The sequence below is a fragment of the Bos indicus genome, chromosome 10 (genome assembly GCF_029378745.1).
Source record: "Bos indicus isolate NIAB-ARS_2022 breed Sahiwal x Tharparkar chromosome 10, NIAB-ARS_B.indTharparkar_mat_pri_1.0, whole genome shotgun sequence".
NCBI classification, from domain to species: Eukaryota; Metazoa; Chordata; class Mammalia; order Artiodactyla; family Bovidae; genus Bos; species Bos indicus.
In genome coordinates this window covers 76,214,285-76,232,179 of record NC_091769.1, presented here as the reverse complement: position 1 = coordinate 76,232,179, position 17,895 = coordinate 76,214,285, and the positions used below count along the sequence as shown (strand labels likewise).

The window sequence follows — 17,895 nt, the reverse complement described above, 5'->3', positions numbered from 1 at the left end:
CTGGGCTCCACCTTAACGCATCTCCTGGCTGTGGACTCATCACCTTGGGAGGAGGGGTGTGATCAGGTGAGAGTGGGGTGGGGCACAGTATGACCTTTCACAGTATGAAAGTGAAAGGTTTCTCAGATGCTAAATAGGAATTGTAAAATTGTGTTTCAATAAAGAAAAAAAATCAGTAATATGTACATAAATGAATAAAATGGATAGAGTAAATCAGCTACAAAAGTAACATGAATCATCAGTAAACCTGGAATGGTTTTTAACCATTAAAAATGATAAAATTAAAAATGGGTTTGGTTATTCCTGAATTGTCATTTAGAACATGCATTTTCTATTCTATAGTGCGTTCATTTTCCCAGACCGGCTTGTAACATGTACACCCAAGGTACTGCACGGTCACCATCTAGTTATTTGAATTGGTATTTCCGTGAAAGAATGAATCAAGGATTCTAACATACATTGACAGCAACCCATGCTTCCTCTGGAAGGGCTTCTCCATGTACATCTTTCCATTTGTCTAAGAAATGAGGTCTCCAAGTTCTAAGTCACTAAGGATGATTCCCATGGCCTAGAGGGCAGCAACTACATTAGGCAGATTTTGAAGATTGAGGGAGCTGGGGAAGAGCACCTGGGTTAAGGGTCTCAGCGAATAGGATCCATAGGGGTCATTTGTTGGCTCCTGAGCTTTCTGAGAATTTTCAGGTTTTTCCACTTCAGTTTTGATGGTTTAGCATCTTCTCCTTTGCCAGAATGATGGGTTTTTTTCCTGAGCTCTTTCCCATAGGAGACAATACTGGTGCAGTTTCCTCTAGCTTTTTTTCTTCTTTTTTTTCCTCTAGCTTTTGATCTATGTGTATGCCAAGCCTAGTTTTCAAGACCCCACCTGGAGAGTGGTGATTAATTACTTCTGAGAGCTGTGTAGCTTCTTTGTGCCAAAGCAAAGCAGATCTCTTAAGCTGCATCAGTCCCTCTTCAAGCCTGGTGTTTTGGAAAATTTTCTGAAAGCTTAGGCATAGTCTGAAGTTGTGGGCTTTTTCCCACACTTTATCAGTTAGCATAGTCGTTGTCTGCTAAGTCGCTTCAGTCGTGTCCGACTCTGTGCGACCCCATAAGATGGCAGCCCACCAGGCTCCGCCATCCCTGGGATTCTGCAGGCAAGAATTCTGGAGTGGGTTGCCATTTCCTTCTCCAATGCATGACAGTGAAAAGTGAAAGTGAAGTCACTCAGTCGTGCCTGACCCTCAACGACCCCATGGACTGCAGCCTTCGAGGCTCCTCTGTCCATGGGATTTTCCAGGCAAGAGTACTGGAGTGGGGTGCCATTGCCTTCTTCTTCATTGCCATTGTCTAGCCCCCACCAAAAAAATTTTAGTCTATCACCTAGCCTTGGCTTTGTTGAAGATCTATAAGTATGAAAAGCTTGATCTTCCTTAGGCAGGCTTATTGTCTGTAACTGTGGGTGAGATTGGAATGTGTACACATACCAGGAATGTGAACTGAGTATGTAGGATGTGGCTTTGGAAAGGATTTATCCAACTTTCCATTCAGTTCTCCTTTGTTCAGATTTCTGTTATAATTGTTCAAAGAGTTGAACCACATATGTTCTCTGTGCCATCGTGTCTTCATCCTTAAAATGAGGATGATGAGAGATCTCACCTCTAGGAAATTCTCAGAGGTAGGCATTGTTGCCCCCATTTTTTCTGTAGGAAAAACAAAGATTTAAAAGAAGATTAAGTAACTAGCTGGGATGAGGCTGAGCAGGGGTTCTAACCAAAGTCCATTGCACTCCAAGGTCATTTGTTTGTTTATTTATGTTATACAGCTTCTTCCTCTTATCATGACTTATGGAGGAAGCCCCAGTGAGCTCTGCTTCTGAAGTTTTTCCTTAGGGACCTGTTTCTGTTGTTATGTGTGTTCTTCAGCATAGAATAGCCCAGAAACAAGTGCACCCACTCAGAAGAATGAGTCTAATACTGGATGGGAAATGGTAAGCAATTGGAGAAACTCTTTCAGCTGGAACTTTGACTTTCTCCAGGAGCTGGTCCTATTTTCTCTGCAAGCCCCCCACCCATCACCCCCACTATCCTGTCCCCTTACTCCTCCTGCCCCCATCATGGGATGGGCCAGACAGGCAGCCCCTCTGGCTGATGTCTGAACTCTATCTTTCTTGGTAGTGCAGAGGGATTACTGGGATATAACTAACAAAGGTCAGTGCCAGCTTTGTCTTCTTCCCTAGCATGTGTCTGGAAGCTGTATAAGCCCAGCTAATAATCCTTTGGAAATTCTGAATGATGTACATTTCTCCTAGAAGGTGTTCGAGACTAGAAATTGTGAGTTACTCACTCTGAATTCAGGATTTTCTTCCTCACCAGCTATTAACCACATCTTTAAAATATTGATTTCCCCTGCACTCTGGGTGATTTGTGTTTTCTTAGCTTTTCAAAAGTTGCTCTTCTTTTTTTTTTTTTAATGGAATCAGGGAGCTGAGGAGGAGGGCGGGTATGCTCACAGCCTCTTGCTTTCCCCAGGCTTCGTGGAGCTCAGCCTGTACGACCAAGTGCGGCTTTTGGAGAGCTGCTGGTTGGAGGTGCTCATGGTGGGGCTGATGTGGCGCTCCATCGACCACCCTGGCAAGCTCATCTTTGCTCCAGACCTCATTCTGGACAGGTGAGACACAAATTCCTTGTATTTCTTCTCCAACTTGAGTGAAGTGCCAAGTGAAGTGGGAACAGAGTCCTGAGTTCTGCAATGAAAACCTCACTCCTGAAAGGGCAGGTAGGAGGAGGAGAAGGTCGTGGGCTCCTTCACTGGGTCAAGAACCTGAGAAGGAGAGCGTGAGTGTGACGATTCAGTGTCCTGTGACTCATTCTTTCCTGCGATGCAGCAGCGCTCACTGGCCAGACCACACAAGGGCCTGTGTCCTGAGGGTGTGTGGGCACTCAGTGTGAAGCTCACCTTAGGTTTTCCTGCATTACAAAAAATCCATTTTGGGGTTTTAATTTTTAAGCTGTCCTGCTGTTCTTTCCACTAGTAGGGGCCATTTACATCTCCAGCTATCTGGACCAGTGGTAAAATTCTTATAAATCTACCAAGTTTATTTTTACATGCTTTAACTCACTCTAACTACACATATTATATAGCATTTTGGGCAAAGCAGTGAAAGGAATGGTTGTTAAAACCAGATGAAAGTTGATGGAAACTGGGGAATGATGGTGTTTATGCTATAATTTCTTGCATTTAGTTTTATTTTGAAGATGGCAAAACCACTTTTTAACTGACTTAGTGAACTGTACATGGAGGGAAAGCTGGAATGTACAGCAACACTGAAGCTTTTTAGTAGGAAAAGTAGAACACTTTCTTGGTGTTGTATTTGAACAGTTTGAGAATCTCCATGGAAATTGATTTTTGTCTTCCTTGAATTGAAAAAGTGGTAGTGTTGAGTGTTCAGTCACATTGGACCCTAAGCCTGGAGGGAAAGGATCTGCCCCCAGCTCTAGGCACTACCTCTTTAGATCTTCAGAAGCTCCCCATACACACCTTACTCAGATGAAAAGTAATAGCCAGGGTGTTAGCACCTATTCCTCCTGTTGTCGGGGATGATGGCATTGACAAAGAGCGCTGTTCTAAGTGACGGAGGTGTTTTGGTGGAGAGCAGGGCCTTTGGGAGGAGCTGGAGCATGGACTATGGCTCTAGCAGCAGTAAGCCCAGAGGGAGGTTCTGGAAGCCCAGACCCTTCAGTAACAATCAAAATAGCTAACTTATTGGCCTATATGTGCCAGGCACCATCTTAAGCACTAATGTCTTAGGTCATTACATCTTCACAGTAGCCCTTTTTGGATGAGCACCATTATTATCCCTTTCCTTCAGGTATGGAAGTGGGAGGTTAGGTAGATTGCCTGCAGTTATGGTGATGGACACGGGGACTGGCTGTGAAGTTCACCCTCTTACCAACAACAGTACATGCCTCTCAGCAGGATAGAGAACTGGATGAGGAAAGAGGAGGAGGCCAAAGGCAAAGTAACTTTCTGCTTTATTCTTTTATCTTAGAACAACTCTATTTTACTCTCTGGCCATTTCAGAAAACTTATTCCTCCAGCTGTCGTTTCACGGTACCATGTTGCAAGGCAGGCTGAAAGGCCAAGCACCCAGTCACACCATCACTGTCATTCATTCCTGCATTCAGTGTGTTCCACTTAGAATTTAGATAAAGGTGCACATACACACACACACACACACGAATATACACACATAATTCCCTAGAAGTTAGCGCTAGGAAGTTCTATCCTTTGGTAAACTAATACATTTGCAGACTTTGGGACTGGGTTTGCTTTTTTGTGTTGATTTCTAAAGTGTTGCCACATTTAGAGTTTATTTTCAGTGACTGTTTCACTCCTGGTTTTTAATACAACAAACTCGCCTTTTTGTATGGGTTCAACTCCTATATGTAAATAGGTTAGTGTAAATTGACACAAATCCCAGATAAAGTTTAGGCCTACCTGTTGGTTAAGTAATAGAAGAAAAAGAAGTAATTTTTCTTATATATTTATTTTAATTAGACTCACATTAGAAGAGAAGAATTTATAGAAGTTGTGTGTATTTGAGTGTAGAAGAGGAGTTCTTGGGAATTGTAAGTGCATTCACATCCAACAGGCATTTTTCTTTGAGTGTCTACTAGTTATTTTTTGTTGCAGGTTCTACTTGTTTTGAGCACTCTGTAAAGTCTAGAATTTCAAGTCTCAGATTCTTAGTACATCTATTATATATACAGCATAAATATATTTTAGTGTGATGGGTATATATCTGGAGGAGTTGCTTATTCAAGCATGTTTAAACATTTTTGACAATTCCAAAAGTCAAATTATTTACCATAAAGGAGTTCTAATGGGAATCTTTTCTGCAATGTGAATAAAACTTTTTCACACTACTTGAAAGTAACTGTCTTTTGGTGGATTGTCCCGTTGGAGTTCCTCTATGTGGTAGTATGACCATTTAAGCAGTGAATACAACTAAATTAGCCTATTTATTTGTGGAGACTGAGACTATAATTTCTGTTTCCCTTTATTCTTGTTGAGGCTTCTGCAGTGAAAAAACTTGAACCTACTGAGGATGAGAGAAAAATCCAGGTATCTCAGCTTATTTCTAACAAGGTCGCTATTTAGGTAATCACTAGAATCCCAATTCATATGAAGATCTACCAGAGAATTTGAACTTCTACTTATTCGAGAAATCGTATATGCTAAGACATTATGTGTCCTTAACATCAGCTGAGCCACCAGGGAGGGGAAAACTGTCAAATGTTATTACAGAGTCAGAGGAAGTGGATGTTTATGGAGTTCTGTGGACTGACAAATGTAAATGTGCTGAGTTTTCATTCATGTTAGGTATTTTTATATTGAATTTTCTTCAAGAGACCCACAGAATTTTCACTTCTAAATTTTTATTTCCCCTTTGTACTCAGATCATTCCACCTTAGTTGAATATTAAAGTCCTTCCCATGTGTCTCCCAACCCCATTGCCTCTCACACAGGTAGACGACTTGTGGTTCATTAGCCACATGTGTACTGTCAGTACAAAGCAGCGAGCCCCAAAGGACATCTCTTTCAAGATGTCCTTGGCATCAAATGGAATATTTTTATTTTGTTATCAAATAATAGTCTGCTTGAAACTACTACTTTTATTTTTATTTAGCACTGGTTTATGGGTAAACGGGCTTCCCTGGTAGCTCAGCTGGTAAGAAATCTACCTGCAATGCAGGAGACCCTGGTTCAATTCCTGGGTCAGGAAGATCCCCTGGAGAAGGGATAGGCTACCCACTCTAGTATTCTTGTTCTTCCTTGGTGGCTCAGCTGGGCTCAATCCCTGGGTTGGGAAGATCCCCTGGAGAAAGGAACAACTACCCACTCCAGTATTCTGGCCTGGAGAATTCCATGGACTATATACTCCATGAGGTTGCAAAGAGTCTGACACGAGTGACTGACTTTCACTTTTTCACTTTCACTGTGGATTAATGGGGTGAAAAAGTAAATTTCCATGAGTGGTTTTGTTTGATATATTGTTTTGATATTTTAATACCCAACTCATATACCTACTAGATTGACAACTCATATACCCAACTGGTTGAATTCAAATCTTTTAAACCTGTCCTAATATATTACTCATAAATCAGTGTCAATCCATAGTTACTTACAGGGTAAATGAAATAGGTCTTGTTGATATTTTAAAGTCCTTACTCACTATTCTGTATTATTCATCTTAAAGTAGAACTTTAATTAGGGTGTCCTTTATAAAGTAAGGGCTTCCCTGATAGCTCCGTTGGTAAAGAATCTGCCTGCAATGCAGGAGACCCCAGTTCCATTCTTGGGTCAGGAAGATCTGCTGGAGAAGGAATAGGCTACCTACTCCAGTATTCTTGGGCTTCCCTTGTGATTCAGTTAGTAAAGAATCTGCCTGCAATGCAGGAGACCTGGATTTGATCCCTGGGTTAGGAAGATCCCCTGGAGAAGGGAAAGGCTACCCACTCCAGTATTCTGGCCTGAAGAATTCCATGGACTGTAGTCCATGGGGTCGCAAAGAGTTGGGCACGACTGAGAGACTGTCACTTTATAAAGTATTTTACCTCATTGCCTCTATGTTTCTCATATTTCTTTTCTAAAAATTTGTTTGATTTCTACAGCCTGTGAAGTGAATATAAATATTCTAACCTTGCCTGCCCCCACCCCCAAAATGAGATGATTGGCTATCACACTTGCTGGAGAAAGCAATCAGACCTAGTTCTTTACAATGGGTTTAGAAATTCTCTTTTTCCATGAGGTACATATGTTCTGATTTTTGTGAATTGCAGCATTCATCAGGGCTTAAGATACCATGTGATAGAAGTTCTCCCTCCATTTTTGAAATGTGAATTTACACTTAAAATATTATGTATTTTAATGAGGAAACAGTGCTGACTTCAGTATTTAGGGATGTGTTCTTGGGCTCAGGTGACAGCTCCTGCAAAATAGGATTAATTTCAAAGGAGTCCTCTTATACTACTTGGGGAAGTGGATGTGTGCGTGTGTGCACATGTGTGCCTGTGACTTCTCTGAGTTGCACAAAAGAGTAAAGAGCCAAACTACTAAACTGTCAGTGCAGGACTTGTTGGACTTTTTGTTTTTGGCCCCAGAGATATTTTAAAACTAACTTTTCTCAGTATCAAATGTCCTTAAACCCATCAATTACAATTTCCAATAACTCATTATCCTAGGCAGAGTGATTTGGTGATTGGCTTGAGGGGCATTCAGTGAATAAGTATTCCTTGTGCCTCTGCTATGTTCAGGGCATGCATGTCCTTACTGGACAGTTGCAGCAAGCTGCCTGGGAAAAGCCAGAGCAGGGGAGGTGGGTGGGTGACACGTGGAGGGCTGGGGTTTCCTACAGGCTTTGGTACCTTTGGCTCTGATTCTCCAAAGTGGCCTTTCCCTTAGAAGTGATTTCTAAGGGGCATGATATTTTATCATTTAAACTGCACACTTTCAGAAATTCTAGACTGGTTGCTGAAGATACCACGCTTGCTTGCCAAAGTGTGCAGTTTGCGTACTTGTGACTTGGTATAGTGAGTTTGCAGGAATGTGCAGGATACTGGTGAGTGGCCATCATAGCACCAAATAGCAAAGGCTTTACCAAGATTGGTGGCACCCACTGGTGTCAGTTCACTGAACTCTACAGAGGCCCTTTCTCCAAACCCCACCATCGCTGGAAACGTCCTGGGTTGAGATTGGAGGAAGAAGAAGGGACTGGCCACTTCTTTGAAGATCTCAGGTCCCCTTCAGGAGCTCCTCCAGAGACTGAAAATGAAACTTTCATGATTTCACTTTTACCACAGCTGCCCTTTGATGTGTACTGAAGGCTTTTAGAAGCAAATGAAACTTTCATGACAAAATCATCTAAATGCTTGCTTGTCAAGGACTTACAATAGCTCTATGATGGATGATAATGCATGTTTTGGGCGGGGGGAGCAGTGAGGTGGAATAATATGTGTCTGGCTGGAGTGGATTGAAGCTGGTATTTTCTTGATGCAGTTCAAGTAATTTACTTCAAAATACACTTATACAGTTCATTTCCATAAAGAGTGCTCAAAAGAATTTTGATTATATGGTCCAATGTTTGTCTAAAGCTTTTGCTTAAAAATAATCTTTGACAAGTCAAAATTATCATGTCTCCATTTCTACCTTTTTTTCCTGATTCTGATCTATCTGCTATAATTTTGATTTCTTTGTATGTCATAGTAGCTTTTTTTCAAACTACATTTAAATGTATGTTCATTGCCCCACCAGTTTGTAACTGACCACCAGGATGTGAGAGTTAAGCTCTAGATATAAAGTGTTATTTCTTTTTGGAATATTTGCTTCTGTAATGTTCAGTCTTTTCTCATTAATACTTTAGAGTCTTTGGATGAGAACATGAACTGTCTCTTTTTAGTAAAATATGTCATATTTTGAGGGTTGGCTGAAATAGTTTAGATCGAAAATAATAAACAGAAATGATATTCCTTTAAGAAAACATTTGGTGAACAGGTAGAAGGCAAATGTACTTCCAGTGCACACTGTTGCCTAAATAGTATTTATTCAAATGTTTGGTTCAGGGACTTATAGGAAATCTCCTGTCTTCCTTATATAAAAATTATTCTGGTAATTTCATATTTCTGGGTGTGCTCTCATTACTACCTTGTTAAAGGGTGTGCCAGATGAAATTTGAGATTAAAAAGAAAATACTCCTTACTTTTGATGGTTACCTAAAGCTATATGTTTCTTACATTTCCAAATGGACTTTTGTAGGGATGAAGGGAAATGTGTTGAAGGAATTCTAGAAATCTTTGACATGCTCCTGGCAACGACTTCAAGGTTTCGTGAGTTAAAACTCCAACACAAAGAATATCTCTGTGTCAAGGCCATGATCCTCCTCAACTCCAGTAAGTAACCACACACCTGGGCCATGTTTTATGGGGGAGAGATGCTGTTTCTAGAGTCGGCATGGTGTTGAGGGGAACAGATTTTCTTATTTTACTTAAAAAGGGGAAAATGGCTTTCTTTCTGACTTCTCTGTTTCATTTATAGGGATTTAAACTGTACTTAACTTTTGGTAATTTGAATATAAATTATTCATTAGGTGAATTACTGGTGGTAATTTAAAAAGTGGCTCAAGCCACTCCACCGGAAAAGGAAAAAATGAACTTTAAAATGTTTACCTTGCGTTGTTTTGTGTTTTTTGACATTCTAATTTATTTTGTTGTGGTGTAACTGACATATTGGGCTTCCCAGGTGACTCAGTGGCAAAGAATCTGCCTGACAACGCAGGAGATGCAGGAGACTCAGGTTTGATCCATGGGTCGAGAAGATCCCCTGCAGTAGGAAATGGCAACTCCAATATATATATATATATATATTTATTTTTTTTTTTAAGTAAAGATGCTTCAGTATTCTTGCCTCGAAAATTCCATGGACAGAGGAGCCTGGTGGGCTGCAGTCCATGGGGTCACAAACAGTCAGACGGAACTTAGTGACTAAGTACCCACACAATTGACATAACATGATATTATTTAACACGTACAACATAAATGATTTGAATTTGTATAATTGAGAGATGATCACATTAAGCGTGTATGCCAATTCCAGTCTCCCAATTTATCCCCCTCCCCGCATAATGTAAGTTTGTTTTCTACATCTGTGACTCTATTTCTGTTTTGAATTAATAAGTTCATGTGTATCATTTTTTAAGATTTCACATGTAAGCAATATAATATTTGTCTTTCTCTGGATGAGAGGATGAGATGGCTGGATGGCATCACCGACTTGATGGACATGAGTTTGAGTGAACTCCAGGAGTTGGTGATGGACAGGGAGGCCTGGCGTGCTGCGCTTCATGGGGTCGCAAAGAGTCGGACACGACTGAGCGACTGAACTGAACTGAACTTACTTTACTTAGTATGATAATCTCTAGGTCCATCCATGTTGTTGTAAATGGTGTTGTTTCATCCTTTTTAATGGCTGAGTAATATTCTGTTGTATATATGCACCACTTCTTCTTTATCCTTTCATGTGTAGATGGACATCTAGGTTGTTTCCATGTCTTGGGTATTGTAAATAGTGCTGCAATGAACATTGGGGTTGCATGTGTCTGTTTGAATTATGGTTTTCTCCAGATATATGCCCAGGAGTGGAATTACAGGATCATATGGTAGTTCTATTTTTATTTTTTAATGAACCTCTGTACTGTTCTCCAGTACAGATGCTGTAGCGATTTATATTTGCAGCAACAGTGTAGGAGAGTTTCCTTTTCTCCATGCTCTCTCCAGCATTTATTATTTGTAGACATTTTGATGATGGCCTTTCTGACTAGTGTGAGGTGATAACTTCCTTGTAGTTTTGATTTGGATTTCTCTGATAATTAGTGATGTTGAGCATCTTTTCATGTGCTTTCTGGCCATCTGTATGTCTTCTTTGGAGAAATGTCTGTTTATATCTTCTGTTCATTTTTCAGTTGGGCTGTTTGTTTTTCTTTGATATTGAGCTTCATGAACTGCGTGTATATCTTGGAGATTAATCCCTTGTTGGTTGCTTCATTTGCAAATATTTTCTCCCATTCTGTGGGTTGTCTTTTTGTTTTTATGGTTTCCTTTGATGTGCAGAAGCTTTTAGGTTTAATTAGGCCCAAGTTAAATTTAAATAAACAAATTTATTTTTTGCTTTTATTTTCATTACTCTAGGAGGTGAATCAAAAAAGCTATTGCTGGGATTTATGTCAGAGAGTGTTCTGCTTAGGGCTTCCCAGGTGGTACTAGTGGTAAAGAACCCACCTGCAATTCAGTAGACAGGAGAGATGCAGGTTCGATCCCTGTGCCAGGAAGATCCCCTGGAGAAAGGCATGCCAATCCACTTCAGTATTCTTGCCTGGAGAGTCCCATGAACAGAGGAGCCTGGTGGGCTGCAGTCCAGTCACAAAGAGTTGGACATGACTGAGCATGAAGGCATGTGTCCTGCTTATGTTTTCCTCTAAGAGTTTTATAGTGTCCGGCCTTACATTTAGGTCTTTGATCCATTTAAAATTTATTTTTGTGTATGGTGTTAGAAAGTGTCCTAATTTCCTTTTTTTACATGTAGCTGTCCAATTTTCCAGCACCACAATTGAAGATACTATCTTTTCTCCATTGTATTTTCTTGCCTCCTTTGTCCATAGATTAGTTGACCGTAAGTCCCTGAGTTTATTTCTGGGCTTTCTATCTTGTTTCATTGATCTACATTTCTGTTTTTGTGTCGATACCATACTCTTTGATTACTGTGGCTTTGTAGTATAGTTTGAGGTCAGGGAGTCTGATTCCTCTAGCTTTGTTTTGTTTTCTCAGGATTCCTTTGGTTATGTAGGGTGTTTTGTGTTTCTGTATAAATTTTAGAATTTTTTTGTTCCAGTTCTGTGAAAAATGTCATTGGTAATTTCACAGGGATTGCCTTGGGTCATTTTGACAGTATTGATTCTTAAAAGAATCCTTCTATATGGATAGTTGTGCCATGCTTAGTTGCTCAGTTGTGTCTGACTCTTTGTGACCCTATGGACTGTAGCTCGCCAGGCTCTTCTGTCCATGGGGATTCTCCAGGAAAGAATATTGGAATGGGTTGTCATGCCCTCCTCCAGGAGATCTTCCTAACCCAGGGTTAGAACCCAGATCTCCTTCATTGCAAGTGGATTCTTTACCATCTGAGCCACCAGGGAAGCCTATGAATACTCGAGGGAGTAGCCTATCCCTTCTCCAGGAAACTGGGGTCTCTTGCACTGCAGACAGATTCCCTGCAGCTGAGTACCAGGGAATCTCTATGGATAGTACTTTCATAAAATAAAAAAATTTTTGAAAAGTACTAAGCCCTAGTGTTTTATTGTTATATTCAGTTGATTTAAAATGACTCTATCAGTTGCTGTAAGAGTTTCCAAGTGCTTACCCTCAATTTTTACTTCTCTCTTTGTGTACTGGTAACAGGTCGTACTTTGCATAACTCTAGTATTGAGCAGGAAATATTGTCTGGGAGATAACTGGATCATGGTACAGGGACAGGGTGAGGGGAGGAAGTTAGGTCTTGAAGGAGGGGAGGTGGGGAATGAAGAAGAAATTTGAAGGTCGTGTGAAGCTCAGACACCCTGAAGACAACTTTGGGTACTTACTAGTTGGGTCTGAATCTGGCCTTACTTATAAGACAAGACATTTCCCCTGCACCCAATGCACTCTCTATGCCATATCTAGAAAACAAACATTTGTGAGTAGAAATAGTAAATCGTTGGACAAGTGAAAATTGTAGGGGAAGTCAAGAAAAATGCTAAATGTTTTGGGGCTTTTATCACCTTCTTGACATTGACTGTTACCATTCAGCTTCTATAGAATAATTTGAGGACATGGCTTACATCAGTGATTAAGTTGATGTGCATATAGGTAATGACCAGGTAGGACATTTGAAACTGATTGTGGAAGGAAATCAGCTTTTTCAGATCCTGTCTTTGAATCTACCTACTTACATTATCTCAAATGTTTGCTGTTGTTTGTCTCTGTTAAAGGAAAGATTTCCCTGGAAAGTTCATTTGTACCTTGGCACAAGAGGATTATCAAATGCCAAATTATGGGACTTCTCTCACTTGCAGAAATAACTTAGGACTCTTTTCTGTGTAGCAGAGTGCTCCTTGGAAAGCAGTTGCTTCTTGTTAGAACACTTTCATGTCTAAAGGTTTCTGTTTGGCGAGGCTCCTTACAGACATTTTAGCCTCTGAGACATCATATTGTGTTGTTAGGAAGCTAGAAGCATCATCTGTGCAAATGGGAAAGATTAAGGCTGCGGCGTTCCTTGTGCAGCGTCTCACGGAGCTGCCATGTGGAGGGGATTACAGAGGGTGAGGCAGGCATGTGATGTAATTATCACTCATGGTGGTAAATGGGTAGAATTTGTTTACAGTAAACCCCAATTTAAGAAATCTTCTTTTAAAAAGTTTCTTTTGGCCTGGTGGTCAAAACAGTTTTCAAAGTGAATATATTCTTTTTTTTTTTTAAGCTGTGCCACATGGCATGTGGGATCTTCGTTCCCTGACCAGTGATCAAACCTGTGTCCCCTGCAGGGAAAGCACAGAGTCTAACCTCTGAATCATCAGGAAAGTCCCAAAAGTGAATTTATTCTGTTCAGCATTACTGTTCAGAAAATGGGGTTCTCATTCTATTGGAAAATTTCCACTGTTAGGAGAAGTCTTTGCTAGATTTTAAGCATTTCAAGTTACAGGCTATTTTTCCTTTTGATTATTTATAACATGAACTTGAAAACAGGGACAGAATCCACTTAGGCACCTTTAATTTAAGAAACCCTACAGAATATATAAAACAGACACAGGCCACAAAGGACAGTGATTCTCAAGAGAAGAGACACAAAATGAGTCCTTGATCGACCAGTTGACTGCCTAGAGCCAGTTTCCAGATTGTAACACGGGGAGAAGTAACCAAGTGGACACCAGGGGTCTTCCTAAACTGAGGGACAGAGTTGTGAGTTTGGGGAGGCTAAGGCAGCTAGGATTTGCAGGGGACAGTACTGGGGAGGAAAGAGCTGGCCAGAGAGGCTTTCGAGATCTGCAGAGGGTTCCTTTCAGGTCTTCAGCTGAACATCAAGTTCATGCTTAGTATGATAATAACTAAGGACAGGGAAAGAATCATCAGAAAGGAGGAGGCAGAACAACCCCTGGAAGTTCACAGAGGGCCAGGAATAGTTCATGTTCTCACCAGCCACGGGGAAAACCTTGAGCTCTACTGGATGTTGGCTGTGGTACTCAGAAAGGTGTTTCAGTAGTGAGGTAACACGAGCCCTAGAACAAAGGCTGCTCTGGTCCTTCCAAAGGAAACTTAAAAACAGGTCTGAAGGATCAAACTATTACCAAGTAACTTAACTGCACCCAAGAATAAAGCTCCAGACAATTTAAAGGAATAGAAGAATAATATAACACCTAACAGGGTAAATCAATCAAATGTTGGCAGGCCTGCAAAGAAGCAGAAAATATGACCTAAAATGAGGGAAATGACAATAACTGGAAAAGATGCCAGATGATGCAGATGATAAAATTAGTCGACAAGGACATTAAAACAATTAGTATAACTATATTCCTTATTTCTGAGGAGTACTAGAGAGGAAAAAGCTGGCCAGAGAGACTTTCAAAATCTGCAGAGGGTCCCCTTCAGGTCTTTAGCTGAATATCAGTTTTGTGCTTATTGCAATACTAACCAAGGATAGGGCAAGAATCACCAGAAAGAGGAAAGCATGAACAGGTTAGAAGAGACATAGAAAATATGAAACACACTCAAACTGAATTTCTAAATGTGAAAAGTATGTTTAGATGGATTTACATCCTAGGAAGATCCCCTGGAGAAGGGAAAGGCTACCCACTCCAGTATTCTGGCCTGGAGAATTCCATGGACTGTATAGTCCATGGGGTCACAAAGAGTCAGACATGACTGAGCGACTTTCACTTTCACATCCGATTAGGTATAGCAGAAGAAAAAAATAGTGGATGTTAAGCGATAGCAATAGAAACTATCAAAAAAGAATGGAAAGAAGAAAAGTTTTTAAAAATGAACAGATTATTAGGAAGCTGTGGGGCAACTACAGTTATTAATATACATGAATTTGTAGTCCCTGAAAGCAGAGGGGTAAGAAAATACTTGAAGAAACAATGGTTGAAATTTTTCAAAATTTAATGAAAATTATAAACACACTAGGATTTCCTTTTCCTAAAGGAAAATCAGTTGGATTGATTTTCTGAATATTCATTGGAAAGACCGATGCTGAAATTGAAGCTCCAATACTTTGGCCACCTGATGCAAAGAGCTGACATTGGAAAAGACCCCATGCTGGGAAAGATTGAAGGCAAAAGGAGAAGAGGATGGCAGATGATGAGATGGTTAGGTAGCATCACTGACTCAATGGACATGAATTTGAGCAAACTCGGGGAGACAGTGAAGGACAGGGAAGCCCGGTGTGCTGCAGTCCATGGGGGCACAAAGAGCTGGACATGACTTAGTGACTGAACGACAACAATAAACACACAAATCCAAGAAGCTTGATGTATCCCAAGAACAGGAAACATAAAGAAAACCACACTAAGGCACATCATGTTCAAGTTGCTTAAAATCAGTGATAAACAGAAGAATCTTAAAAGCAACTAGAGAATGAAGATATTACATACAGAGGAACAAAGAAGAGGATGACAGCAAATTTCTGTTCTGATGCAAGTGAATGGGGCAAGGGAGCAGCGTTTTCAAAGTACTTTTGGAAAAACATTGTTAAAGTAGAATTCGTTTTAGTATACATGCTGCCAAAGTGAGCACTAAAGTAGAATTCCTTACACAATGAGAATGCTTTTCAAAACGCAAAGGCAGGGGACTTCCCTGGCGGCCCAGTGGTTAAGACTTCGTCTTTCAGTACAGGGAGTATGGGTTTAATCCCTGGTCAGGCAGCTAAGATCCCACATGCCTCACGGCCAAAAAACCAAAACATAAAAACGAAAGAGATATTGTAACAAATGTAATAAAAACTTTAAAAATGGCCCACCTAAAAAGAAAAATCTAAAAAAATGAAGGCAAAATAAAAACTAAAAATAAATAAAAATATTGTCAGACATACAAAAACTCAAAGTATTCATCACTAGCACTATAATATTAGTGGAAGTCTTTCAAGCAGGAGGAAAATGATACCAGATGTAAATATGGATCCATGTGAAGGAATAAAGAGGTCCTGCAGATGATAACAATGTGGGTAAATATAATGAATTTATCTTATTATTTAAGACTCTTTATTTTCATTTAAAAGATCCAATGTTTATAGCAAAAAAAATAAATAAACATATATTGTGGGTTTATATAGAAGTAAAACAGATGACAAGACCACAAAGGCTGGGATAGAACAAATGGAAGTGTAGTGTGGTATAGGGTTTTTATTTTGTACATGAAGTACTATAGTAGTACTTGAAGATAAACTCGGTTCAGGATGGGGAACACATGTATACCTGTGGTGGATTCATTTTGATATTTGGCAAAACTAATACAATTATGTAAAGTTTATAAAAAATAATAAAATAGTTTATAAAATATTAAAATATAAAATAATAAATATAAAATAATAAAAAAGTTTATAAAAAAATAAAATTAAATTTAAAAAAAATGTATATCACAAACCCAAATGCAACCATGAAAATAACAAAGAATTAGAGCTAATACCAACAATGGTGATAAAATGGAACCATAAAAATTAGCCAAAAAGAAGAAGAAAAAGGCAGTATAAAGCATAGATAGGACAAATAGAAAACAATAAACAAGGTGGTAAATTCCTAATTAATTAATCCTAACAATAATTATATTAAACCTCAATTAAAAGGAGAACATTTTCAGATTGGATAAACAGCACAACTGTTTACTACTAACAAGCTCATTTAAAGATATAATTTAATGGTAAAGGATGGGGGAAAGATATTACATTCTGAGACTAATCAAGAGAAAGCTGGAGTGGCTATATTAATGTTAGAAAAAAGTAAATTTTAGAGCAAAATTTCTAGGAATAAAGAAGTTCATTTCACAATGATAAATGAGTCAGTTTGTCAAGAAGATGTAAATACCCTAAACATTTATGCACCAAATAAGAGAACCTCAAACATTATGAAGTAAAATCTGATAAAACTGCAGGGAGGGGACTTCCTTGGTGGTCCAGTAGCTAAGAATCTGCCTTCCATTACAGGGAACACAGGTTCGACCCATGGTCTGGGAACTAAAGTCCTACATGCCATGGGACCGCTAAGCCCAACCAGAGAGCCCATGCGCTGCACCTGCTGAGCCTGCACTTCGCAACTGGAGAAGCCCCACGCTCCACAAGACCCAGTGCAGCCAAAACAAACAAATAACAATAAAACTCATCCAAAAAAAGCTACAGGGAGAAATGAACAAATCCTTTATTATAGTTGGATATTAATACCCCTTAATAATCGATACAGCAAGAAGACAGAAAATCAGCAAGTATAGAGAAGACTTGAATAACACTGCCAGCCAACTTTACCTAATTGACATTTTAAAAGCACTCAACCCCCAAACAGCAGAAGACACATTTTCTGTAAGTGTTCATTGAATTATTTACCAGGATAGACCATATTCTGAACCATTAAACAAAACTGAATATATTTAAAAAAATTTAACTCATACAAAGTATTTTCTTTGACACTATGGAACTAAATTAGAAGTTAATATTAGAAAGATCTTGGAAAATTTCCAAACACTTGGAAACCAAATAACATATATCTAAATAATCTGTAGATCACAGGAAAAATAATCAAAATTAGCATTTTTAACTAACGGAAAATAAAAGTAGAACACAGCCAAATTTGGGGTTGCAACTTACTCAACAGTTGAGGGAAATTTATAGCACTCAAGGCTCATATTCCAATAAAAGGAACCTCTCAAATTTTTTCTTGTTTCCTGAGGTAAGCTTATATTGCTATAAACTTCCTTCTTAGAATTGTTTTTGTGGCATCCCATAGATTTCACATCATGTGTTTCCATTTTCATTTGTCTCCAGGTATATTTTTATTTCCTCTTTGATTTCTTCAGTGACCCATTGACTTTTTAGTAGTAGCTCTTTAGACTGTGTATTTCTGTTTTTTGCAGTTTTTTTTTCTTGTTGTTGATTTCTAATCTCACAATGTTATAGCCAAAAGATGTTTGGTGTATTTTGAATTTTCTTAAATTTATTAAGACTTGTTTTCTGACCTAGCCTGTAATCCATCCTGGAGAATGTTCTATGTATACTTGAAGAGAATGTGTATTCTGGTATTTATGTACACCAGTGTTCACTGAGGGCTTACCT

The 17,895-nt window shown here is 39.3% G+C and overlaps 1 protein-coding gene across 2 annotated transcripts in view; it reads left to right on the top strand.

Annotated features, from left to right (window-relative positions):
- Positions 1 to 17,895, top strand: part of ESR2 (estrogen receptor 2) — an 88,319-nt gene that overhangs the window by 33,879 nt on the left and 36,545 nt on the right. For both annotated transcript variants that reach the window (XM_019969036.2, XM_019969035.2), the window contains exons 6-7: positions 2,529 to 2,667; positions 8,815 to 8,948. In XM_019969036.2, coding sequence (XP_019824595.2) covers positions 2,529 to 2,667; positions 8,815 to 8,948 — 273 coding nt within the window. The remainder of the gene's footprint in view (positions 1 to 2,528; positions 2,668 to 8,814; positions 8,949 to 17,895) is intronic.